General features: G+C 60.9%; 5 protein-coding genes across 9 annotated transcripts in view; 2 read left to right on the forward strand and 3 right to left on the reverse strand.

Moving 5' to 3' along the window:
* APC2 (APC regulator of WNT signaling pathway 2) overlaps positions 1–13,961 on the forward strand; it is a 17,946-nt gene extending 3,985 nt beyond the window's left edge. The window contains exons 8-15 of the mRNA XM_015886257.2: positions 5,596–5,676; positions 5,759–6,143; positions 6,328–6,423; positions 6,512–6,651; positions 6,728–6,805; positions 6,909–7,025; positions 7,093–7,307; positions 7,409–13,961. Of these exons, the coding sequence (XP_015741743.1) occupies positions 5,596–5,676; positions 5,759–6,143; positions 6,328–6,423; positions 6,512–6,651; positions 6,728–6,805; positions 6,909–7,025; positions 7,093–7,307; positions 7,409–12,695 (6,399 nt within the window). The 3' untranslated portion in view covers positions 12,696–13,961. The remainder of the gene's footprint in view (positions 1–5,595; positions 5,677–5,758; positions 6,144–6,327; positions 6,424–6,511; positions 6,652–6,727; positions 6,806–6,908; positions 7,026–7,092; positions 7,308–7,408) is intronic.
* Positions 13,197–15,703, reverse strand: LOC107325485 (granzyme M-like). The gene is given in 6 exon segments (XM_015886391.2): positions 13,197–13,253; positions 13,959–13,980; positions 13,982–14,142; positions 14,222–14,473; positions 14,668–14,812; positions 15,277–15,703. Coding segments are annotated over 6 exon segments (981 nt in total). The 5' UTR covers positions 15,621–15,703.
* A 100-nt stretch (positions 15,704–15,803) lies between these two features.
* Positions 15,804–17,091, reverse strand: C28H19orf25 (chromosome 28 C19orf25 homolog). The gene is made up of 3 exons (XM_015886386.2): positions 17,020–17,091; positions 16,756–16,909; positions 15,804–16,667 (listed from the first exon to the last, which is right to left on the reverse strand). Exons 2-3 carry the CDS (start codon positions 16,898–16,900, stop codon positions 16,489–16,491), a joined length of 324 nt encoding a protein of 107 aa, XP_015741872.1. The 5' UTR covers positions 16,901–16,909; positions 17,020–17,091; the 3' UTR covers positions 15,804–16,488.
* Positions 17,092–17,127: 36 nt separating this feature from the next.
* REEP6 (receptor accessory protein 6) lies at positions 17,128–20,179 on the reverse strand. 2 transcript variants are annotated; one of them, XM_015886382.2, is made up of 5 exons: positions 20,043–20,179; positions 18,328–18,421; positions 18,067–18,205; positions 17,747–17,915; positions 17,128–17,285 (listed from the first exon to the last, which is right to left on the reverse strand). In XM_015886382.2, exons 1-5 carry the CDS (start codon positions 20,155–20,157, stop codon positions 17,242–17,244), a joined length of 561 nt encoding a protein of 186 aa, XP_015741868.1. In that variant the 5' UTR covers positions 20,158–20,179; the 3' UTR covers positions 17,128–17,241. The 2 variants fall into 2 exon arrangements, with proteins under 2 accessions (XP_015741868.1, XP_032296895.1); XM_032441004.1 differs by lacking the exon at positions 17,128–17,285 and adding an exon at positions 17,504–17,610.
* Positions 20,156–24,944, forward strand: PCSK4 (proprotein convertase subtilisin/kexin type 4). Of its 4 annotated transcripts, XM_032440999.1 has the most exons (15): positions 20,156–20,473; positions 20,805–20,909; positions 20,989–21,084; positions 21,211–21,339; positions 21,744–21,820; positions 21,917–22,005; positions 22,368–22,540; positions 22,677–22,889; positions 23,013–23,113; positions 23,188–23,291; positions 23,373–23,490; positions 23,621–23,800; positions 23,912–24,036; positions 24,307–24,426; positions 24,524–24,944. In XM_032440999.1, the coding sequence occupies exons 1-15, from the start codon at positions 20,156–20,158 to the stop codon at positions 24,889–24,891; spliced, it is 2,316 nt and encodes a 771-aa protein (XP_032296890.1). In that variant the 3' UTR covers positions 24,892–24,944. The 4 variants fall into 4 exon arrangements, with proteins under 4 accessions (XP_032296890.1, XP_032296891.1, XP_032296892.1 ...); XM_032441000.1 differs by having other exon boundaries at positions 20,164–20,246; positions 21,890–22,005; positions 23,188–23,490; XM_032441001.1 differs by having other exon boundaries at positions 20,164–20,246; positions 23,188–23,490.
* Positions 24,945–25,769: the final 825 nt, after the last annotated feature.

Consider the following 25,769-nt stretch of genomic DNA (forward strand, 5'->3'; position numbering starts at 1 on the left):
AATAGAATCGCTTGGGGACGGGCGGTGGTGTCGCGGTTGTACCAGCATATAGAACTGGGACGTGGACGCGTTCTTGGTGTGGAGAGTGCAGAACCTGCCGGAGAGTCCAGACGAGCTCTTCACTCTTCAGCGGAAGCGGTGAGGGCCATACGCAGAGCTACCATACACTCCTTTAGCGTATCTCGATGCATCATAACAGAGCCTGGGCTCTGCCGACGTCCGGCCCTTCCCAGGAGACTGCTCGTCTCCTGCCTTCTTGACCTCTGCTCCGTGTGCTGCAAATAAGTTCAGGCTGTTACTCTCTGGATAGGTGTGTATAGCCTTTCAGCTGCACACGTCCTTCTGCACATAGGCTCATGCAGCGGCAGAGCGCTCAGGCTGTGAGGCACAAGAGAATCTCAATGGGTTTACTCCACTGTGAAATAAGACCATGGAATCGCAAGATCTGGGGCACGCTGGAAGCGCTCTTTTTGAAGTCGGTGTCTCTATGAATTGTCTTGGACGTTGTTCTCGGTTCACATTTTTTGATGTTGATTCTGATGGTTTGCCTTTCTCAGCCGCTTGACCAACAGATCAAAGAGACGGCGTCTTGCCGCGGGCTGGGGCCCTGGCATGCGTCTGCCCGGGCGGCTGTCGGCAAGCTCGCCTGGGCGCTGACGGTGCCTCACACCGTCCGCGGGATCCATCTCATTGCGCATGGGTACTTCTGCGAGGAGCGGCGACCTGGACAGGGCTACTCGACCAGCTGCCAGGGAGCTGAAAGACGGATGCTGCAGGCGGCTATCACCAAACGGCGTCTCTGGCATGTAGTTCTCCGTGAATCGAGCCTGGACGTGGTAAGGGTTGGTCCTCCCCTGGCGGGAGGTGCATCCCGGAGCGAAGATGCTTGCGTCCCGATCGTGGGAGAAGGGGAAGTGTCGAGGGGTCTGCGAGATATCCACATAGCTGGTCGTGGACTCATACGCATCTCTGGACTTCTGCACTCTCATTCCTGCATATCCTCAGCTTCACCCCACTCCTCTCGATCCATGACTCCAGGTTAATCTCCAATGACGAGAGGTCACTGTCCAGGTCGTTCTCGCTTGTGGGCTCTGCCCATGCCAGCACGTTGTCAAGCTGAGGAGAGGGAGGAAAGGGAGTCTGCAGCAGTGAGAAGCAAATGGGGGTGTCCTCCACACGAGTAGTTCTGCACCGAGCTCCCTGCTCAGCCGGGCCACCACTCGGCCGGGCATTCAGGCGCTGGAAGCTTCTCAGAGGAATCTTGCTGAGGCCGTCAGCCCACTGTCTGCAGGAGGGCTGGGGGCAGCCAGGCTTGCTTTCCTTTCCCAGACACGTGAATCGGATGAGTGGCTGATGCTGTGCCTGCGTCTCTGCCAGGCCTTCCAGACGTGGGCACATGTTGGCTATGACGCGTCGAGAGCCTTGAGGTGTCACCTGCTGGTCGGTGGCCAGCTCCCACCTCTCCTAATTTCTCCAGTCCTCCAAGCGCTTTAGCGCACTGGGGAACGGTCCACTCGCTTTCCTCCCTTCTCGGCGACCTCTTCTCTGCTCTGGTTTATCCGGCCTCAGCCCTAGCACAAGGAGGGGGGCGGTGGCTCAAAAGCGGTTCTTCCTATTTACCCTTCTTGGTGCAGCCAGGATGCTCTTAAGGTCAGTCACTGCCTGGCGCCGCCTTCTGAAGGGAAGACGCGCTGCAGCTCAACTCCCTGTAGTCAAATGGGCCCTGGTGCAGGGCCATGTGCTCCTTGGGGCAAATAGCCATCGCTGGTGCTGCCACAGCTGTTCAGCGCCAGTCCAGTGACTAGGCTGGTGCTAATCCGCCGTCTTCCCAGCCCCGCACGCGCAGCGCCCCGTCCGCCCGCCTCTAGCCCCTCACCTGTCTGGCCCAGCAGCCCCCAGATGGTCTGAAAGACGCACCACGCGAGGAAGCAGGAGCTGGGTCACAAGGACCTCGGGAAGGGCTCCTCTGGGCCCCTTGATACTTGCCAGTTCCAGGCCCGCTGCCGTCCTCCGCCGAGCTCAAGAGGCCTGAAGCTAGTCCACTCCCACGCAGGACGTTGTGCATGGTGGAGCAGTCGCTCACACCAGCTTAGTCGATCTTGGCCCCCGTGCTGGAGATTTGCTACCGGCACAGCTTCCCATCCCATCAGCCAGGATAATCGTCCTGGCAGCCGTGGCTTCTTGGGCTCCGCTGCCTTTCCACGCATCATGCCTTCCACTCCGCTCTCCGGGCCCGTCTTCTAGTGCCAGAGCCGGGCAGAGCCCTGCCGAGAGAGCGAGGAGCCCAGAACAGTGAGACGAGGAAACGGAGGCCACTGGCTTCTCTCAACCCACGTGCTGAGCATGTTGGGCCCCCACCCAACCCCTCATCATCAAATCAGCACCGCCTAATCGGTGAGGCGTTAGCTCCATCAACCCACAGCTTCCCATGTGCCTGCACGGCGGCATCATCTCCTCTCTCGCCGCAGCTCTGGGCGTCTTTAGCGCACTCGTGCTTCTCCACCATGGACTGTCCAAACAGTTTCTGATCAGCCCAAACTGCGGCTGGGGCATCACAGCCATATCAGCCTCCCAGCGCCATGATCTGAGGCAGTTGCAGCATTGCTCACCAGAGATGGACCACATACCAGGAACCCGGCGAACGACAACCGACTGTATCCTTGTACTTGGGGGGCCGGTTGGTACAGCAGGTCTAAGCGGAGCCCGCGAGCCCCTGCGCTCGCTCAGCTGCAATCATCTTTACACATGCTTGGAATGATGAGGTTAGCAGCATGCCGACAGCCCCCAGGTCCAAGCAGCCCCTGGTCGCCTCCCCCACCGCACCCGGAGTTCGGGCGACTTGCGGGCGGACAGGTTCTGCCCACAAGCGCTCTCACCACTCGGCATTGCTCAGACTAACTGGTGAGTCTGTGCCACGAGCGGAGTGCTCGCCCCAGTGCAACCGTCTCGCAGGCAGTTGTGATCCCGGACGCGGTGACCTGCGCGTATACGGATGGGGAAGCGGAGAGAGCCTAAGGAATGGGATGGAAGGGGAGGTGCGCAGCCATTCAGCACAACATGTGCACCCCAGCCACCACACATGGTTGCCCGTCGCCAGCCCCCACCATGTAGTCCCGGCTGCGGCAAGTGAGGGGCGTGGAGACGTTGACGTCAGTGATGCGCGGCGGCCGCTCTCAAATGCCTGGCCAGCGAGTTGCTTCTGGCACTTGTAGGTGGAGGGTGCTCCACGCAAGGAAGCAACAGGGCTTCCTCCACGCACAGATGCGCGGCTTGTTCTCTGTGCTGTGTGGCTGACAGGTTCCTAGAGCGCTGCTCAAGGACCTCTTCAGTGTGGACTCCTGTATTGGGGGAGAGGGGGTACAGACTCGGCCATGAATGCAGAGACCACCCCCACCTCCCCAGCTCTCACCTTGAGCAGCATGCAAGGGCCAATGTTGTCAGCCCGCCGACCAGCCGTGCCCACCTCCCGCACGCCACCTTTTGCTGTTACATGTCTGGAGACTCCCACATCGAGAGAGTTCTTATAGAACCGCCTCGTAGTACCACCACTGGGTGAGCACACACACGTAACCCTAAGTACCTGGGCAATGGGACCGATCCCATAAGCCACCCCATAACCCCATCCGATAGGGCACATCGCCCTGACTGCACCCATTCCATATCCAGCAGCCACCACTCTGGTCGCAGGCTCACCCGTCGGAATCCCCAGCGGGGGGCCATAAGTAGCCCTCCACCATGCGCCCCTCGGCGTATGCAACACGCGTTGCCTGCAAGGAGACACACGACCGTGCTGACGTTACCCCCAGGCTGACTGCCTCTGCGTTTGGTTCCCCATCCAGCCCTCACCCACCCGGCAAGCCCCCAGCTGACGACCTCATAGTTGCACTCACATCCACCATAAGGTTGAGTTGGGAGGCGCCATACCCTGGCACTAACGCCGCAAGCGCCAGGTTCAGGGGATCACGTCGTCATATCGTGACAATCTAATAATCCACCGCCAGCACGCTTACCAAGACCACAGCCACCTGCAGCCCCACCTATGGGATGAGCATAACGGGGTTACAACAAACCACGGACGCCCATTTGGGCATCCACTTCCACAGGTACGGCGTTGTCTGGTGGGCGGTATTGGATCGGGACCATCCGCGTTCTGTAGGTGGAGTATGCCACCAACTGAGCTCATCTTCATGGCACGCCCGATAACTCCCTCATCGCAATGAGAGCTTCCACATGATCCGAGCACACCAGCGATAGGCCTGGCAAAGTCTGGGGCCCTCAGCATGGGACACCGGAGCCTGTGAGGCCGGAACAATCGCGGGAGTGACTGGGCTGGCTCAATCGGGGCGCGCCCTGTGCCACACAACTGACCTAGCTGATCACCCCCCTCCACAGCACACAAAATACTCCGACAAACAGAACCAATCACGAATATCACACACCTCCTGTCTCCGATTCCCGGCGCCTGGCCAGTCACCACGTTCGCTCGCAACAAACACAATATCTACCGTCATAAAAATCATAAAATACAATACCAATCCATTATATATACATTACAAAAGAAGCTTTCCCAAGCTAACACTGATGTGGTCTCAATTCACAATGATAATTCATGGAGGACGAATATTCTATTATCTGTGCTTATTGCCCGTCAAGACCACCCTTTTTATGAACCACCACACCTAACCCTCGACCCATACTACACGCCAGAGACCTGCACAGCCCATGAGGCCAGCGCTGCCCTCGGGCCCTTGCCCCATCCCTGCTCCGCATCTGCGCCAAGTCCCAGCAGTCTTCCGAGTAGAGCGAGGCTGGTGATGCTGGTCTGTACTCGCAACCGTAGCAAGACATCACCACGACAACTCCTTTCTGGCACTGCCCTCCGTTAAATCGACCGAGCGACCTGTGAGTATAAAACATTGTTGTACAAGACGCAAGCCGCAGAGCCATCGCACGATGACTGAGCATTACACAGCACTAGATTACTTGCCTGGTGCTTCAGGCATGGGAGGAGGTACCGCGCTCCAGTGAGATTCAGAGTTCAGAGAACATTGAGCAGCATCCGCAGTATCGACGCCTATGAAGTGCAGGCAGCCTACATATCATTATCGACTGGCTTAATAGGGCGCCAAAGCAGGCTCTCCTGGTGAGCTGACATGCCAAGCAGCGTGCGTGACATAGTCATCCTGGTCCCTTGTGCCTAGAGAAGCTAGCCAGAAAACCACGCTCCACCTGATTGGGGGGGGCATGCAAGGATGTTAGACGGCAGCACCAATGAACCCCCGCTCTGCCCCCTAAGCCCTGCTTGGTGCAGAAGCCAACCCTCACCTGCTCACGCTGCCTCCATCCTCAGGGTGCGTGGGACGTCATGCTGCTGTCTCCTCTGAGCCTGGCAGCTTTGCACTGAGCTGGGGAGCACACAGGGGGGTATTGGGGGGGGGGGCTGGTTGGTGCATCACGGTCCCTGCAGACTGGCTGCGTTTCAGGGCGCTGAATGGGGCTGGGGGGGGGGGGGACATGTGGGGCAAGCGAACAGCCGCTGAGAGGAGGGGGTGATGTAGGGCCCCCCCCCCCCAAACCCCCCTGTGTGCTCCCCAGCTCAGTGCAAAGCTGCCAGGCTCAGAGGAGGACAGCAGCATGGACGTCCCCACGCACCCTGAGGATGGAGGCAGCAGCAAGGTGAGGGGTGGCTGCACCAAGCAGGGCTTAGGGGGCGAGGGGGGGTCATGGTGATGCCTAAACCTGATGCCCCCCCCCACAGGTGGAGGTGGTTTTCTGGCTGCTGTCCATGTTGGCCACAAGGGACAAGGATGACATGTCACGCACGCTGCTGGCCATGTCCAGCTCACAGGAGAGCTGCTTGGCCATGCGCAAGTCGGGCTGCCTCCCACTGCTCATCCAGATCCTGCACGACTCCGACCACGAGCCGGGCCCCCCCGAGAGCCCCAGCAGTGCTAAGGATGCTCGCATGCGTGCCAACGCTGCGCTGCACAACATTGTCTTCTCACAGCCCGACGAGGGGCAGGCCAAGAAGGAGATGCGGGTGCTGCACGTGCTGGAGCAGATCCGCTCCTACTCGGAGACCTGCTGGGACTGGCTGCAGATGCAGAGCAGGGATGGGGGCAAAGGGCCCGAGGGCAGCGCTGGTATGGGGCTGTGCAGGGCTGGATAGGGAGGGGGGTGGTGTGCAGGGTGGTGTGTGTGTGTGCGAGACTGTGCTGCACGCATGGGCAGAGGTGTGTGTGTCAGTGTGTGCTGGAGGAGGGGGTGATGCTGTCATTGTGTGCCAGGCCCCCCAAGCAGCCCCATCACTCCCCATTGTCCCCACAGCTCCGGTGCCCATCGAGCCCCAGATCTGCCAGGCCACCTGTGCCATCATGAAGCTCTCATTCGATGAGGAGTATCGGCGTGCCATGAATGAGCTCGGTAAGGGCTGGGATGGGGTGAGAGCAACAGTACTGGGGAGTGGATGCCCAATGGGGCCTGGTTGTTGTAACCCCATCTCATCCCATAGGTGGGCTGCAGGCTGTGGCTGAGCTGCTGCAGGTGGATTATGAGATGCACAAGATGACGAGTGATCCCCTGAACCTGGCGCTGCGGCGTTATGCAGGGATGGCCCTCACCAACCTCACCTTTGGGGATGTGGTCAACAAGGTCTGCAGGGCTGGGGGGGTGGCAGGGAACCAAACCAGGGCAGCACGGGGGTCAGCACGTGTGTGTCTCCTTGCAGGCAACGCTGTGCTCACGCCGGGGCTGCATGGAGGCTATTGTGGCCCAGCTGGGATCCGACAGTGAGGAGCTGCACCAGGTGGGTGCTGCTGGGATGGATGGGTGCAGGGATGGTGCCCATCATGGGGATGGTGGCTGTTATGGGGATGGTCCCATGCCCACATACCTGTGTGCTCACCCAGGTGGTCTCGAGCATCTTAAGGAACCTCTCATGGAGAGCCGACATTAACAGCAAGAAGGTGCTGCGGGAGGTGGGCAGCGTGGCGGGGCTGACACAGTGCGCCCTGCATGCTGCCAAGGTGAGAGCTGGGGCAGGTGGGGGTGGGCTCTGCATCATGGCCGGGTCTGACCCCCCTCCCCATACAGGAGTCCACACTGAAGAGTGTCCTGAGCGCGCTCTGGAACCTGTCAGCACACAGCACAGAGAACAAAGCCGCCATCTGTGGCGTGGAGGGAGCCCTGGGCTTCCTGGTGAGCACCCTCACCTACAAGTGCCAGAGCAACTCGCTGGCCATCATTGAGAGCGGCGGCGGCATCCTGCGCAACGTCTCCAGCCTCATTGCCACGCGGGAGGACTACAGGTGGGGCTGGGGGGCACATGTGGGGCTGGGGGGCACATGTTGTGCTGATGGCTGGACCTCCCCATCCCATCCCATCCTACTCTCCCCTTCCCATCCTATAGGCAGGTGCTCCGGGATCACAACTGCCTGCAGACGTTGCTGCAGCACCTCCGCTCTCACAGCCTCACCATTGTCAGCAATGCATGTGGAACGCTTTGGAACCTGTCAGCCCGCAGCCCCCGCGACCAGGAGCTGCTGTGGGACCTGGGGGCTGTCAGCATGCTGCGTAACCTCATTCATTCCAAGCATAAAATGATTGCAATGGGCAGCGCGGCCGCGCTCCGCAACCTGCTGACCAACCGGCCCCCCAAGTACAAGGATACAGCCGTTGTCTCGCCGGGTTCCTGTATGCCATCTCTGTACATGCGCAAGCAGAAGGCGCTGGAGGCTGAGCTGGATGCCAAGCACTTGGCTGAGACCTTTGACACCATGGAGAAGCAGAGCCTAAAGAGCCAGAGCGCCAAGAAGCCGCTGCGGCACATGGAGAGCCTGGTGAAGGACTACGCCTCCGATTCAGGCTGCTTTGATGATGATGAGGTGCCCAACATCTCCACTGGGGTGGAAACAGCCAGTGCCTCCGTCCTCTCCATGTTCCTGGGCTCCTCCTTCCTGCAGGGCCAGGCTCTGCCCCGGGCTCTGGCACAGAGACGGTGCCCGGAGCCGGAGAAGGATGATGGTGGAAAGGCAGCGGAGCCCAAGAAGCCACCGCTGCCCGAGGACGATGTATCCCTGGCTGCTGAGAAGCTGGCCAACAAGATCTCCAGCACGGTGGCCAAGATCGACAAGCTGGTGGAGGACATCTCCACCATGCACACGTCCTCGGATGACAGCTTCAGCCTCAGCTCGGAGGACCACGGCCTGGACTGGCAGTACGGCCCCGAGGAGCCCCCCGAGGTCCGTGCCCACTCCTGCTCCCCGTGTCGTCTTTCAGACACTGGGGGCTCTGCCAGACGTGAGGGGCTGAGCCGGGCACGGGCGCTGCTGCGGCTGAAGACGGCGTACACCAGCCTGTCCACTGACAGCCTCAACAGCGGCAGCACCAGCGATGGCTATTGCCCCAAGGAGCACATGAAGCCCTGCACCAGGGCCCCATTTGACTACAGGGATGAGCTGCAGCGCTACCAGAAGCGGCCCAGCAGGCTCGACCTTAAGAGCATCCTGAGCACCAAACCTGACCCTCCTGTGCTCAGGGCTGAGCCGGATAAACCAGAGCAGAGAGAGGTGCCAGAGAGGGGCAGGAAAGCGGTGACCTTCCCCAGTCCTAAAGCGCTGGAGACTGGGAGGAAGAAGGAGATGGGTGGGAAGCTGCCCACCGACCCACAGGTGCACACCATCAAGCTCTCACCCTCATACCAACATGTGCCCCTGCTTGGAAGCCTGGCAAAGAGCAGCACAGCCATCAGCCATCATCCATCACTGCTGGGAAGGAAACAAGCCTGGCTGCCCCCAGCCCTCCTGCAGACAGCTGACGGCCTCAGCAAGATCCCTGAGAAGCTGCCAGCCCAACCCATGGCCACGGCTGAGCAGGAGTCGGTGCAGAAATACTCGGTGGAGGACACCCCCATCTGCTTCTCCCGCTGCAGCTCCCTTTCCTCCCTCTCCTCAGCTGACAACGTGCTGGATGGGCAGAGCCACAGCGAGAACGACCTGGACAGTGACTCCTCATTGGAGATCCTGGAGATGGACGAAGGGGATGGGGAAGCTGAGGATATGAGGAATGAGAAGGAGAAGGCAGAGATGGGTCCAACGACAGCGGTGGGGATCTCGCAGCCCATCACCATCCCCTTCCCCAAACGGGACAAGCTCTTCCTCCGGGATGCATCCCCCTCCCGCCAGGAGGACCACACTCCCTCCAGCTCATCAGAGAACTACATCCAGGAGACGCCGTTGGTGATGAGCCGCTGCAGCTCCGTCAGCTCCCTGGGCAGCTTCGAGAGCCCGTCCATCGCCAGCTCCATCCAGAGTGACCCATGCAGTGAGATGATCAGCGGCACCGTCAGCCCCAGCGAGCTGCCCGACAGCCCCGGGCAGACCATGCCACCCAGCCGCAGCAAGACGCCTCTCTTTGAGCTGGGTTGTCAACCTGAAAAGGAAACCAGTCAATTCAACATCCAATGGGAGAACAACGTCAAGAAGTTCATGGAGATCACCGACTTCAAAGAGCGCTTCCAGCTGCCCCAAGATCTGGATTCCATGGTTTATTTCACAGTGGAGAAACCCAATGAGAACTTCTCTTGTGCCTCCAGCCTGAGCGCTCTGCCGCTGCATGAGCACTATGTGCAGAAGGACGTGGAGCTGAAGCTGATGCCCACCTTCCCAGAGAAGAACAGCCTGAACTTTGCAGCACACGAGGAGAGGGAAGAGCAGGAGGAGCAGCTCCTGGAGGGCCGGCGTCGGGCAGAGCCCAGCTCTGATGATGACATCGAGATCCTAAAGGAGTGTATTAGCTCTGCTATGCCATCACGCTTCCGCAAGGTGAAGAGCTCGCTGCTCTCCGGGCAGGTTCTGCACCCTCACACCAAGAAACCGGTCCACGTCCCAGTCTATATGCTGGTACCCGCACACACCGCCGTCCCCAAGCATCTCCGTGCCACCGCCCGGGAGCTCTATAGGGACGATGATTCCTGCACCGATTCAGCCGATGGGACCCCCGTTAATTTCTCCAGCGCCGCCTCGCTGAGCGATGAGACCCTGCGTGGCCCAAAGGACGAGGCTGAGCCCCCCCGTGGTGCGGGGAGGAGACGGGAAATGGGCGCTGCGGCATCGCCGGCACGGAGATCAGCAATGGGCAGCGCAGCGCCCACCCGACCCAGCTCAGCCTGCAGGGGAAGGGTGGGATCCAGTCGGGACAGCCCCGTACCACCGGGCAGAGCTGCGGAGGGGAAGCGGGGACAACCCACACCCGGCATAGAAGCAGAGGTGGGGAGGAGCGGCAGCCCCGGGACACGGCCCTGCAGTCTGCCTGCGAGGAAGGATGGTGTGAGGGAGGAGGGGGCGGCCTTCCAGTCGCTGTGTCACACCACGCCGACCGAGGAGGCCGTGTATTGCTTCTACGAGCACGACTCGGACGAGCCCGGGGTGGGCAGGGAGGTGCCCGGTGTTGGAGCGCAGCCCGGCCGGGTGATGCGGAGGGAGCGCTGCGGGGGCTCCGTGCCCAGGAGGGAGCCCGAAGCGAAGGGTAAAGCGAAGGGCAAAGTGCAGCACAACCTCATTGCCGATGAGACGCCGCCGTGCTACTCGCTGAGCTCCTCCATGAGCTCCTTGAGCGACGGCAACCCCGGCGAGGGGGAGCAGCGTGGTTCAGCCCCCCGGCAGGCGCAGGGCCGCTCCCCCAGCCCCAATTCGGAGGACGATCTGCTGCAGAAATGCATCGGTTCTGCTATGCCCAAACGCCGGCGGCCCTCAACGAGGCGGAGGACGGCGGAGAGGAAGCAGAAGCTGAAGGGCAGCGCCGGGAGGGAGCGCACGGCAGAGGGCAGGCATCGCTCCGAGGATTTGGGCTCTGATGGAGGCTCCGACCTGGACAGCGTGGAGTGGGAGGCGATCCAGGAGGGAGCCAACTCCATCGTCACTTGGCTGCACCAGGCTGCGGCGTCGCTGTCGCGGGAGCCTTCGTCCGAGTCTGACTCCATCCTCTCCTTCGTCTCGGGGCTCTCGGTCGGCTCCACTTTGCAGCTCTCCTTGGACAGGACGGAGAAGAAGCGCTCTGGAAGCGCGGCCGGACGGGAGGCAGAGAGGAGGGATCGTGCAAAGAGCCGCCCGGAGGGGAAGAAGGCACCGAGCGCTCGTCCTGCTGGCAATACGAGGGCAGAGAGGAGCCCGGCACCGAACAAGCCCGTGCCCAACCTGCCGGTGGTTTTCCGCGGCAGGACCGTCATCTACATGCCCAGCTTGGCCAAGGACGCGCCCAGCCCTCGCTCCACCCCAAAGAAATCCCCCATGGCCAAACCCCCGGCGCCCAAGAATCTATCGCTGAGCCAGCAGCGATCCCGCAGCCTGCACCGCCTGGGGAAGCCACCCGAGGGGGCGGACCTGGCTCTACCCAAGCGCAGCACGACGCCCCCCGCCCGCATCGCCAAGGGGCCGCCGTCCTCGGGCTCGTCCCGCACCTCCACGCCCTCGCAGCACGTACCCAAGAAGCTGCCGTCACCCTCGCAGCTCTCCAAGCAGAGCCCCGTGCAGACGGCCAAGGCGACCAGCCCCCCCTCCCCTCCCGGCCCCTCGGCCAAGCCTACGACCCCCAAATCCCCGGCCCCACGGCAGCACAAGACACAGAAATCACCCGTCCGGATCCCGTTCATGCAGAAGCCCAGCAGGAAGGTGCTGCCGGTGCGAGCTGCCATGCCGGTGCTGGAGGAACAGGAGGGCAGCGGCAAAGCGAAGGGCAACACGCCGGGGGGGTCGGGGAGCAGCCGGCTCAACCTGGTGCGGATGTCATCCACTCGTTCCAGCGGCAGCGACTCGGATCGCTCGGGTTTCCTGCGGCAGCTCACGTTCATCAAGGAATCCTCCAGCCTCCTGCTGCGGCACCGAGCCGAGCTCGGCTCTACCACCCCGGCCACATCGTTGCCCCGAGGTGCGTCCCCGCAGCGCAGCCGGGCCGCCCTCCCCACCGTCTTCCTCTGCTCGTCCCGCTGCGAGGAGCTGAAAGCGGCCAAACCGGCATCGCCCACATCGCGTCCGCTCATCCCCAGGGCTCAGCCCGGCTGCAAAGCCCCCTCTGCATCCAAACCCCCCCGCAGGACCAGCTCCGAGAGCCCGTCCCGGCTGCCGGTGAAGTCGGCCGTCCCGGAGCCGTTCAAACGTTATTCCTCATCGCCCAACATCAGCGTGCAGCGCCGCACCGGCAGCCCTTCGTCCGTCCTCTCCGCTTGTTCCGAGGCATCGGCACGGCGGCGGAAAAACGGTGATGCTGCGGAGGAGAAAACACCGATAACGATGATGAAAGGCACCTGGCGGCGTATCCGCGATGAGGACATCCCCCACATCCTGCAGAGCACGCTGCCCTCCACCGCTCTGCCGCTGCTCGGCAACAACGAGGAGAATCCTCCCCCCGGTCCTAGGAAAACCAGCGATGCCGTGGTACAGACCGAGGACTTCGCCACCACCAAGACCAACTCCAGCACCTCGCCTACAATGGAGACCCCAAGGCGTGATGGTGAAGCCCCGGCTCCAACTAAAGCCCCCCTGCCCATCTCCTTCGGGCACGAAGCGCCGGCCGGGACCTTCCCAACCAGCCGGCACAGCTCCCCCAGCCGCGCTGCCCGTGTCACCCCCTTCAACTACGTCCCCAGCCCCATGGCGGTGCCGGTGGTGGCTGATAAAGCAGTGGAGAAGATCCAGGCGTGAGCGGCTGCCACGGCCGGACCCCGACGGACCCCGACCCCTGCCCGTGGGGATGGAGACGTGGCCGGGACCCCTCCCCAACTACCCCAAAGATGGGGGGTTTATTCCAACGCGGCTCCAAAGGTTCCCGTGCTGAAGAGCGAAGCCCCACAGCTTGGGACTGATCCCTGCAGCTTCTCAGTGCCGAGGGGTGTCCCCCGGGGGGGGCACTGAAGCTCTATGGGGAGAGCTCTATGCTCTATCTCTATGGGGCTGTGACCCCACAACCCAGAAACACAACAAGCAAAGCCTTAACGCCAGGCTCGCGCCGCACGCTTCAGCTCATGCACCGGCACGGCACTGCCAGGCATCGCAGAGCCTTTATTGTAGGGATGGGGTCACCTCCCCTCGGGGATATGGAGCCAGAGTGAAGCAAGGAGGGACCCCATGTGGTGGGGGGCCGGGCTGGGTTCTATCTGTGCTGCTCCTGGCCGTGGTGCTCACAGGGGGCTGCTCTGGTGCTTCTCAGGGCTGGGTGCTCATTGGGATCCTGGATGCTGTGTCACTGAGCTGTGGGCTGCCCTGGGGAGGACACAGGGTGCAGAGGTGGCTTTGGGGTGCCCGATCCCAAGGGAAGGGTCTGAGCCCCCCCCTGTAGCACACAGCCCCCAGCACGGCTGGCAGTGAGGTGCTCACACAGCGTGGACACGGGTCCATCCAGGACTGGATTACGCCCACAAGCACGAGGTGGTTCCTGCTGCCAGCTGGGCCTGTGCACCCCAGGGTGGGCTACTGAGTGTCCCCCTCCCCAACCTGGATGCTCCCCAGCCACCCCTATGTCCCCCAGTCCCTCCTCCATGCCTTTGGGTGGGCTGATCTATGCCCCCCCCTGGGACCAACACCCCCAGGTGCCCTATGGGTGCCCTCAGGGATGGACAAGGGGGGCAATGAGGACAAGTAGAGGACACAGGGTTGCATATATAGATCAAGAAATAGGGCCGCAGCCCCTTGTGGACACCATGCCCCCTCCTGATGGCCATAAACCAGAACAGGACCCACGTGCAGGATGCCAGCATCACCCCACGCACGTGGTTGTGACCCCGGGGTGTCAGTGCCACCATCCCAGCCCCGCTGCCACCGTCTGCCCCGTGTGTGACCGTCGGCTTCGTTCCCCACCCGTGTGGGAATCCCACTGGGTTTGTGGCGTCCCATCCCCACGTTGCTGTATGTATGTACTAAGGATGTTATTATAGGACTATGGACAGTATTAAAACCTAAACAACAAACCGATGTGAACAGCTGGGGTTGCCACGCAGCCACGTCGCAGCGTGCGCCGGATCCACGCGTGGTGCTTCACTGCCGACGTGGCCACCGGGGGCTTCAAGCGGTCGGTGGGGTCGGGGCCGCTGAAGGACATAACGCCCGCTACTCTCGGTGGGCGCCCACACACCAGGGGACCCCCGGAATCACCCTATGGCAGCGATAGTGTTGGCACAGCCTGGCACAAAGCAGCCCCCTCCCCATTTCCACACCCCCCTCCAGCTCCTCACCTTGGTGGGGGCTTCCCCGCGGCCACGGCCCTGGAAGCAGATCATGGTGGGTGCGAGACCCCCGTCCCAGAAGCGGCTGTTGTTGCACATCCTCGCATCCAGCACCGTCACCTCCAGCTCCTGCAGCGCATCCACCAGCCGCCCCCATCGCCCACCCCACCCTGCCAGGCTGCACGCGGTGCCCAGCGCCGGCTCCCGTCGCATCAGCGCGATGGGTCGATGCTTTTTGTTGCTCTTCACCTTCCCTTCCAGCTGCGGGTGGTGCGGAGCAGCGTTAAGACCCTTAACCCCATATCATCACCCCATAACCCGTCATATCGCTGGGGGTGGGAGCTGGGCTGATATTACCCAGGTGAGATGACACCCAAGTGTTAAAGCGATGGAGGTGTGAAAGGAAATGTCACCCGGCCCCATTGGTGACACTTCCCGGCACCGACCATCCCCACCTGCAGCAGGAGGAGGTCATTCTCCAATGTGTCCTCGTTGTAATCGGGGTGGGGACAAGCATTACGGATGGAGAAGCTCTGGGTGCCCCTGTGCTCCCGCAGCCGGTGCAGCCCCACAACCACCGTCATCCTGGAGGGGTCGGCACTGAGGAGCACAGCGAACATCCACACGGTGACACTTTAAACCCCGGCCCAGAAGGGGGTGGGATGGGTTGTGGGATGGGATGGGTTGTGGGATGGGTTGTGGGATGGGTTATGGGATGGGTTGTGGGATGGGATGGGTTGTGAGATGGGATGGGTTGTAGAATGGGATGGGTTATGGGATGGGTTGTGGGATGGGTTATGGGATGGGTTATGGGATGGGTTGTGGGATGGGTTGTGGGATGGGTTATGGGATGGGTTATGGGATGGGTTATGGGATGGGTTATGGGATGGGTTATGGGTATGACGTTCATGGATGGTTATGGGATGGGTTATGGGATGGGTTGTGGGATGGGATGGGTTGTGGGATGGGATGGGTTGTGGGATGGGATGGGTTATGGGATGGGTTATGGGATGGGATGGGTTATGGGATGGGTTATGGGATGGGTTATGGGATGGGATGCTCACCCCTGTGGGATGCAGTGTGCGGCTGTCAGCACCCAGCGTGAGTTCAGCAGGGCTCCCCCGCAGACATGCACCCCCTTGGACTGCACTGATACCATATAGGGCCGAGAGTGGGGCTTGGCCTCATGTCCCCCGATGATGTACAGACGTGACCGTGCTGCCAGAGGAGGGGGAGCCCATCCCACAGCCACTGCTGAGGAGTGAGGATGGGTATCCCCATGCTCTGCTGCTCCCTGTGGTGACATGGAGGCCCCATCGGGCCCCCCAGCCCCACTGCAATGCTCACCCAGCCCAGGGATGGGCAGAGCCAGCAGCAGCAGCAGCCCCAGAGCTGTGCTCCTCTCCATGCTGGTCCTGCTGTGTGCAAAGAGCTGCAGGGCTGTAGAGCTGGGGCAGAGGGCTGTGATGACGCGCAGCACACAGGAAGGGGGGAAGCAGAGAGTCTGCAGGTGTGAAACAACACCGCAGAGAAACAGCTCCAAGCAACACACAGGGACAGGCACCCCCCCACCATAGATATCACAACCTGCTTCCTAATAAGGGTTTTATTGAGGATGTGTTGAGGTTTGTGATAACACAGCCCCATGTGCTGTCCCATCCCATCATGCTGTCCCAATCCCCACCAGTGGCACCAGCCCCCCATCCCAAGCTGCCCCTCAGCTCTCAGCTCTCCTTGACTTTGCTGGCAGGGCTTGGGATGCCACCAGGCTCCTCAAGAGCCTCTGAAAGAAGAACGGGGTCTGGTAATGCAGCTGGGTGAGGTGCTGCAGGAAGGGTGGCAGCTCCTCCTTCCTCACCCCCAGGCACACGGGGAGCAGCCTGATGCCACCACGCTCCACCACGTGCTGCAGGTTCCACTCGGACACACGTTGGCACCACGTATCCCCCAGGGATGTAGGGGACAGCAGGAGGATGCCCACCCTGCTGGCACTGATGGCTTCAGTGGTGCTGAGCACAACAGAGGTCCCAGCCACTTGGTCCCAGTGCTCCAAGTAGCCCCGAAATCCTTTTGTCCTTAAGAACTCAGCGATGATGGAGGCGACAGAGTGATCCTCGGGGCAGTACCAGATGGAGAAGTCATAGGTGAAGCTGTGCTGCGTGGACATGGTGCCGGCAGGGAGCAGAGCTGTGTGCTGCTGTGGGTGTATTGGGAGCACTGGGAGGCAGCCAGGGGTAGGGGGGGTCCAGGTGAGACCCCAACGCTGTATCCCGACCTCAGAACACCTTGTGCCTCATCTCGGCCATGTCTCTCTCCAGTGCCATGCCCGATCTCTGCAGTTCATCTCGCTTCTTTGCCAGCTCCCCTCGAGCTTCCCGCAGCCGTCGGTTCATCTCCACGTAACCTCGGCACTGCCGGTAAAGCCGTTCCTGCTCATCCACGCCGTCCTCCTGCCCTGTATAGGGGGGTACGGGGGGCTTAATAGGGGGGGGGTCGGTGCTCTTTGCCCTCCCACCCGCTGATGCTGCCGCTGTGGGGCTCACCTGGTGCGGGCCCGTCCCGGGGGGGCTCAGCCGGGATCATGAGGACGGGGTCGGCCGGAGGCGCCCCCCGCACGTCGGCCAGGAGCTGCTCCACGGTGGGGGGCTCGGGGCGGGTGGGCAGGACCCGTTTGGCCTTGGAGCTCATGGCGGGGCTCTGGGGGGGGTAGGGGGGGGCTCACAGCCGGGACAGACGGACACTCACCCGCCAGGAAACCAGACGGACAGACAGACCCCCCCCCCCCCCCCTCTTCCTGGTTGCCGTACCTCCACCTTCCCGCGCGCGCGCCCCTCCTTCTCCCGCGCACTAATGACGTCACAACCGCGCCACCACGAAGCCACGCCCCCTCTTAAAGGCGCCGCGACAGACGGGAGTGGATGGGGAACAGCTTTACTTTGGGGAGGGGGGGGAAAAAGGGGGGGGGGAACCGAGACGCGGATGGGCCGGGGGAGCAGGGAACGGGTTGAGGCCGGCGTTGTCCCGGTGCTTTATTTGTTCTTCGCTTCCTGTGCCAACTTCACGGCGGCCCCGGCTGCGGGATAGAAAGAGAGAAGGGTGAGGGTCGGGACCTGCATTGAGACCACCGAGATGGGGGGGTTGGGGGGTGAGGAGAGCCTGCTCTATATCTACAGTGGGTGGGCTAAAGCAAAGGGGTCTGGAGGAGCAGGGCTTATAGGAGAGGGGGTTATAGGAGAGGGGGTTATAGGAGAGGGGGTTATAGGAGAGGGGCTTATAGGACCGGGGCTTATAGGAGCAGGACCTGGGCTATGGGATATGGCTGTTACATACAGACACGCTGAGCTGCGGGGTGACTTGGGCAGCCAGCCGGGCTCTGCTGCTGAGCAGAGTGTGTAGAACTGCTCCAGGAGGCGTAGGAAGAAGAAAGATAAAGAGAAGGGCCGGGCTGCCATCACTGTGGGGATATGGGGTGGGATACAGGAGGGGTGTGGGGCACTGAGAGCTGCCCCATGATGAGGGTTGGACCCACGTTACCTTCTCTAGTGATGGCAGAGGCTGCATCCAGTGCTTTGGTGCTGAGGTCGCTGAGCACCGAGTCCACAGCACGGTGGTGTTTGAGGAAGCAGGGTCGGATGATGCTGTGATAAAGCACTTGGGAGCCATTCCAGGACACTGGGGCCATGCACCACACCAGGAACAGGCACTATAGGGGAAGAGATGCTGCAGAGCTGGATTGTATGGGCATCCCAGTACTGCCAAAGGTGCCCAGAGGAAGCCCCAGAGCTCAATACATGAACCACAAGAGCTCAGCCATCAAAGGGGGGGTCTCCCCTGTGCCCCCATGAAGTCGTTACCTTCCCAGCATAATAAAAGGGGAACCAGTAGAGGAAAATGTCAGAGAAGAACTCGGCTATGCTGAAGACACCGTACACCACCCAGTATGTGAGCCACGTGGTGTCATCCTCCTTGCTGGAGCTCTCGATGGCTTTGATGCTATGGGATGGAGGACATCAATTACTGGTTTGTTCCCATATCTCCAGGCCTGGCAATGAGCCCCATAACAACTCCCCAGTGTTTCAGGAGTGACCATCCAGAGCTGTAGGGTCAGTACTTACGAGACATATGCAGGGTAGGCAAAGCCAATGAGGTTGCAGACCAATGAGGCACCGTAGCCAAACACCAGGTACAGCCCCACGAAAGCCAAGGAGCCTGCAGGATAGAGCCAAGAGTTCAGCCACCCCAATGGTGTCTCAGCTCCTGCTTAGCAGCAGCTTAAGCACCTTATCCTACAGCAGGGCAAGAGAGCTGGGACTTAGCCTGTCTGTGGCAGTGAATCAGAGGGAAGGGGCACAGAGGACACAGGGCTCATCCCTGTGCTGCTCACAGCAGCAGATCTGCTCCATGCTCTGTGCTCATATGGGCACCTCTGGGCTTTGCAAAGGGAGCTGGGCGCTGTTCCCAGCTGGTGGGAGCAGTTACAGCTTCCCCCTCCAAGGGAAATAAGCAGGCAGGTTCAGGCAGCTCCGGGTTTCATTCCCTAAAGAGCCTTAGAATGGATTGCACAGGCTAAGTTTAGCCCCGGAGAAATTTATGTAAGAGCAAAACACAAAGGAGAGGCTCAGCTTTGAACACAGAGGAGCCTTGTGTGAAGGAGGGCAGGAAGGAGACACATCCCGGGGTCCTAAACCCACAATGTGAACACAGGAGGAGGAGGAAGGGATTCTGTGTCCTATGGGTCCTGATCAGGCTGGTGGAGGAGCTGCTCCAAGGCTCCCACACCCAGAGCCCCATCTCTGCCTCCCATACAGGACAGGAGGTCAGTGAAGCCTCATCTCTGCAGCACTGAATGGAGAGCTTGGCAAAGGTTTATCCCCATCCACAAGCAGATGTGGCACAGAGGGGATGCTGTCCTCCTCCTTGGTGCCCTTTACCCTTTACAGAGGCAGCTGTTGGGTCTGTGGCTGCTTTATAAGATACCGAGCAGCCCCTTCTGGGCTGAGGGATTGCTGCAGGGTGGGGGGGAAGGGAGGAAGAAACCCGATATTTGTTGTTGAGCATCAGCTTCTCCTTTCCAGACATCGGAGCTGAGCTGCAGGAACAACAACTCTGCTCTATCCCTGTCACCCACAGCCCAAAGTGCAACCAGAGCCCCAGAACCAGCGCTCCAAACACGTGTCAGATCCCAGCAGAGCAACCAAAGCTCTATAGGAGCCGTGGGGCCAGGAATCAGGCTGGGGGCACAGCAGGGAAACCCAGACCCCCCCCCCCCCCATAAGGAGGTTCCATATGGCAACGTGGAGGCAGATGGCAAGTCATAAACGCAGCCAAGGCACAGAAATGGCCAAGGTTGAGGTGACAGCCTCACCGAGGGGGTCAAACGGTGCCGGGATCGGCTCCGTGGGGAGATATCACTTGTTTCTCGTTAATGAACAAACAGCAGCTGGTTAACGAACAGACCTCTGCCCTCCTGCTGGGGGTTGGGGGCTTGGTTCCATGCTACAGCCAGGCTTCCATAGGGCAGGGGGATGTGGGGAGCAACACTGGGCAGGGCAGGGCTCTGTGAAGCCCACCATGTGGGGCTGGGATCGAAGGGGGGGAAGAGGAAGACACCCCCTCCCCTAAATAACCAACGGCTCCCCTGGGCAGCTTCCTCCCTTCCCCAGGGTGGGCAGTGTGGGGCTGTCAGCGCAGCACGGGGCTGGGGGGGGACCCGGAATAGGGGGAGGGGGCTGAAGGGGACCCGGAATAAGGGGAGGGGGCTGGGGTGGACCCGGAATAGGGGAAGGGGGCTGAAGGGGAAGGGGTCCACGCGGTGGGGCTGCGGGCTCACCTGTAGCCAGGTAAAACCGGCGGACACCGGTCCGGGCTTCCAGGCGGCCCAAGAGGTCGGAGATCGGTCCGGGTCGGTCGAGGAAGCGCTGCAGGCGCTGCTGGACGGTCCCCATGGCTGCGGGCCCCGCTCGGCCCTATGCGGTCCCGGTTCTGTGCGGGGCGGAGCGGGGAGGGACGGGCAGGTGGCGTCTCCAGCTCTATGGTAACGCACGCAGAGCGCAGGGCATGGCGACACCGCACGGCATAGGGGGGGCGTGGGGGCTGGGGGTGTTATTGGGTGTGGGGCTGGGGGTGGGTTTGGGGCTCACAGCGGGTCCGCACGACGCTCCGAGCAGCGTTTATCTGAGCAGCTGGGCTGTGTTGGTCGCGGAGGGGCAGAGGGATGCGGGGCTGTTGGCACAGCGGTACGGGCTGATCTGCGTGGGGCAGGTGAGGTCCGACCCGCTGTAGGGCTGTGTATGGGGTATATGGGGTCCTATAGGGCTGCACAGCTACCTGCTACAAGCATAGGTAGGAGAGGGAGCCCGTGCATGGTGCAGAGCAGCCCCTTTTCCAGCACCATCGTGGTGCAGGGAGCCTGCTTTGGCAGGGGAATGCACTCAATGACCTCTAGAAGTCCCTCCCAGCCCCTACAGTCACTCCATGATCCCAAAGCATCCTTCCCACCCTGCAGCCCAGCAGACTTTGAACTGGCATCCCCCCCCCCCCATTTCTTTCTGCCCATCTCCATGCAGCCCCCTGAGCTCAGCCCTCACTGCAGGTGCTGGATGGAGAGCCCTACTATCACTTCCAACACCGTGGCTCCAGGCAGACATCCCTGAGCAGGCACTGGGGCTGGAGCCTGAGGCTGAGCAGGGAACCACAGGTAGGGGCTGGGCTGCACATTAGACCAGGGCACCCTTATGGGAACACACATAGTGCCAACAACGCTGCTTCCCACCCAGGTTCTTTGGTTTGAGCAGCAAACAGTGAAGATCAGAGCCAAGAGGAGCATCAACGTGGTGCCCACAGACCCTTGGTTCCCCAAGCAGTGGTACATGGTGAGATGGTGCTGCTCTCCCATCTAATCCCAATGTCCTCAATCACCTGCCCTGAGCATAAGCAGGACTAATGCCAGCAGTGATGAGGCAGCAGGATGCACTGATCCATCCCAATCCCTTGTCCAGAACAACGACATCAGCCCTGATCTCAACATCCTCTCTGCTTGGAGCAAAGGCTTCACCGGCCGAGGGGTCGTGCTGTCCATCCTGGATGATGGAATTGAGAAGGATCACCCTGACCTGGCTCCTAACTACGTAACCAAGCTCCCCCCTTGGGCAGAGCTTTGAGTTTTGGGGCTGGGAGGGGATGGTGCAGCTCTGCAGCCCTTGGGATATGGGGTGGGATCAAAGGGCTCTGCTTCTCTGCCATCATTTCTCACAGCAAGGAAATGTTAGAACTTGTGTACGGCTGAGCCCCCAGAATAGTCAGATGTAATTACAGCAAGCTGCAAAGCAAGTAGGGCTTGTAAAGCCTCACGTGCTCAGAGAGCAAAGAGAACAGGGGAACCTTAATCAGTTCAGAGCAGCGTGGGTTTAAATGAGCCCTGCAGGTTCAGGCGAGGCCAATGCAGTCAGTGGGCATGCAGGGACCTCCCTGTGCTGGCTGGCTGCCTCTTGGCAACGTGCTTTGGTCCCACTGGTAGCCCTTGTTGCATTAGGATCCTCTCGCGAGTTACGACTTCAACAGCAACGACCCTGACCCCCAGCCCAGGTACGACACCTGGGGTGAGAACAGGTGAGTTGAATCCTCTGGTTCTGCATTGAAACCCCCACAGCCCACCCCACTCACTCAGCCCCCTTCAAGGATGGATCTCTTGTGTCTGCCCCTTAGACATGGGACACGCTGTGCAGGAGAGGCAGCAGCCGTAGCCAACAACGGGATCTGCGGTGCAGGCATTGCATACAATGCAAAGATTGGAGGTGAGCAATTCCTGCTGCAAGCCTCAGGCTGACCCCACAGTGCTGCAAAGCTGCAGGACATGGGGCTTCAGAGCAATGCTTTGGACACCATCAGTGTTCCCCTCCCTGCGTGGTGTTTGGTGGATGTGAAGCCCTGAGGGTTTCCCAGCTGCTGTGCTGCTCCAGGGGAAGCTTAAGGCTTGTGCAGCACTAGAGGGTGCTGCAGACTTGCAGCAGGGCAGGGCTCTGTCTCCACTGGCTGCAGGTTTGGTGGCCAAGTGGGGTTAAAGCTGCACAGGGGTTAAGGAGGAGTGGTAACCCAGCAGTGGCTGATGGCTGCAGAGCAGGGCTGGGTCCTGGCCAGACCCAAATCATCTCTCTAGGTGTGAGGATGCTGGATGGTCCCATCACAGACATCGTGGAGGCTCGGTCCCTCAGCCTGCAGCCGCAGCACATCCATATCTACAGCGCCAGCTGGGGGCCTCTGGATGATGGGAGGCACGTGGATGGGCCGGGTGTGCTGGCCATGAAAGCCTTTCACAATGGGATCACAAAAGTAAGCACGGCACTCATACCATGTAGGTTTGCTGGCTCTGGATCGGAGCAGTCTCTTGCTGATGCTGGTGCAGGGATGCTCTGGGTTCTCCAGCATAGAGCTGGATGGTGACAAGCCCATCTCCTGCCTGTCCCAGGGGCGTGGGGGGCTCGGTTCCATCTTCATCTGGGCCTCAGGCAACGGTGGCATCAATTACGACAACTGCAACTGCGATGGGTACACCAACAGCATCTACACGCTGACAGTGGGCAGTGCCTTTGCCAGCGGCCGACAGCCCCGTTACAGCGAACCCTGCGCCTCCACCCTCACCACCACCTACAGCAGCAGCGTCAGCAGCCAAGCACAGATTGTGAGTGACCCCCCCAACCTGGGCAGGAGGAGGCACTTCCATCTGTGTGTCCCATAGAGGGACCAGGGTGCATCCTCCAGCAAGGGACAAGGGACAACAACCCACCCCCATTGCCCTCCCCAGGTGACCACTGATCTGCACCATCATTGCACAGACAGACATGCAGGCAGCTCTGCTTCAGCCCCACTGGCTGCAGGGATGATTGCCCTCGCTTTGGAGGCCAAGTAGGTGTCGGGGGGCTGCCCCCAGAGCTCCCCCCATTGCAGAGCCCTCAGCCCCAACACCCTCTTGCTCCCAGCCCAGCATTGACCTGGCGTGACGTGCAGCATCTGGTGGTCAGAGCCTCCCGACCCGCTCACCTGCAGGCAGAGGATTGGGCTGTGAATGGGGTCGGGCGTAAGGGTGAGTCTGTGGCTGTTGGCTTCATGCAGACCCAGCCCTCCAAGCAATGGGGCTCACGTGCCCCCTTATCCCACATCCCAGTGAGCCACTATTATGGCTATGGGCTGCTGGACGCTGCTCTGCTGGTGGAGCTGGCCCAGGCATGGGCAGGAACGCGGCCCCAGATGAGATGTTCCATCAAAGCTCTCCATACCCCCAGGTAAGGAATGAGGTCCCCAGGGTCTGACTTCATGCAGGAGCAAAGCTCCCCAAGTGTTGGCTTCTGGCTGTGGTTAGAGGTGATGTGAATTGGGGTTGATGATGCTCTCACCCCTTCTTGTGCCCATCAGGAACATCGGCTCCAAACTCACCATCCCTGCAGACACATCCTCCTGCTCGGGGACGACCAGGAGCATCCTCTCACTGGAGCACGTCCAGGTGCAGCTCTCATTGAGCTACAGCCGCAGGGGGGACCTGCAGATCACACTGAGGAGCCCCATGGGGACCACATCCACACTGGTGACCGTGCGGTAAGGGCTGTGCTGAGTCCCAGCAGTGCTCTGTTATGCTCAACCCTGGGGGGGTCTGCAGAACCCCTTTGGTCTGCACCTTATATCTGCCCCCCTTATATCTGCCCGCAGCCCATACGACACCAGCCAGCAAGGATACAAGGACTGGACCTTCATGTCCACACATTTCTGGGATGAGGACCCCAATGGGACATGGACGCTGATGCTGGAGAATAAGGGTGATGCCTACAACACAGGTGGGCTCTGGGGGGATGAACCCACCCACACAGTGCTTCATTCCCTCCCCTCCCTTCCCCCTGTTTGTTTGCCATCTGACTGTTGTCTCCCTGGGCACAGCCCCTGTAAGAGCCCTGTCTCTATGGGGGCTGCCCTTTGGGGTCTCCCACCCAGCCCTATAGAGGGCATTGCTGACCCTACAGCTTCCAGCCCCACATCCACCAGCAAGGAAGTGGGTTGGGGACATGTGGACACCACCCAGTGCTGTGTCCTCTCCCTCCCACCACCAGGCGTGCTGACCAGCTTCATCCTGCACCTACACGGCACAGATGAGGACATGATGGCCAGGCACTTCTCAGCCCCCACCATGGGCGAGTGCACCAAGCGGGATGCACAGGGAGCATGCACAGGTGAGAGCATCCCTCACCATGCCCTGGGGCAGCAGGGGATGATGCTCTCAGCTCCAGGTGGTCCCACATCCCCTCTCACACCCCCATCCCTTCACAGAGTGCAGTGGCTCCTTCTATGCCCATCAAGGCTCCTGCTTGTCCTACTGCCCCCCCCGCTCCTATGGCCACACCACGCACACATCCCGTACCTGCATCCTCTGCCATCACTCCTGCTACACGTGCCAGGGCAGCTCAGCCAACAACTGCACCTCCTGCCCTGCTGCACAAGCCTTTGACGAGCACACACACTCCTGCTCAGCTCCTCAAGGCTTCTCCCCCCATGAAGGGCAGCAGCACATGAACCTCCTCCCCATCCTCCTGCTCTGTGAGATTGCCATCCTCATTGCCATCCTGTCCTGTATATTCCGTGCTGTGTGGCTGTGTGTGCTGGCTCGCTGTGCAGGTCACTGCTGGGCTGGGAGATAATGACACCAGCCTGTATGACACCCTGTTCTGAAATAAACCCCTTGTTGTCTTTATGGGCCGCTCTCACCCAGCTCTGTATGTGGATATGGACACAGCTGGGGCTGTCGTTCCCTTCTGCCTCATCCCCTGGGACTGGGGCAGTGCTGGACACGGCCCTGATTCATTGCAGTGATGTCCAGAGGGAGCAGAGCACGGATCCCATGGCCTTTCCCAGGCACAGAGGGGTGGGGAGGAGACGTGATGTCCCTTTGAACAGCTGCACCCATGTAAACATGTGCTGGAAGGGCCAAAAACCCACATCTGGGTAGGGAGCAGGAGCTGGGTGCTGTGCTGCTGCTTGAGGAGGACAAACTGAGGGCTGGAATAAGGTTCAGCCTTTAGGAACGTGCCTGGTGCCACTGCACATCACAGTGCCCTGTGTCCCAGCAGCACGGCACAGCTGAGCCCCAGCACGCAGCACAACACCAGGCTGGGACTGTATGGAAAGCACTGCCAGCAGGGGCCCTATGGGGACATCAGTGTCAAACGGGAGTCAGCCACGACTGCAGGACATGGGTACAGCACAGAGCATGGCTGGGTGCTGGCCATCAGCCCTGTACCTGCTGTGCCACCCTGGGCTCGGTGTGTTTGCACAGCTGGGGCACATCGGGATGTCACCGAGGAGAGCAAGACCTTTGTCCTTAGCGTGCAATCACAAGGCAGCCGTGTTCCCATCATTGCACGCTGCCTGCAGCTGTGCTGGCCCCCAGCCTGATGGGAGGCAGGGACCCTCTCTAGGGGCCTCCCCCCCCCCTCTTCATGGGCTGACCCACCCCCATTGTGCAGCCTGAACTGACACTGAGCGCATCGTGCTGGGGATGGGGAGGGCTGTGTGGGTC

This window comes from Coturnix japonica, chromosome 28 (assembly GCF_001577835.2).
Source record: "Coturnix japonica isolate 7356 chromosome 28, Coturnix japonica 2.1, whole genome shotgun sequence".
Lineage (NCBI taxonomy): Eukaryota > Metazoa > Chordata > Aves > Galliformes > Phasianidae > Coturnix > Coturnix japonica.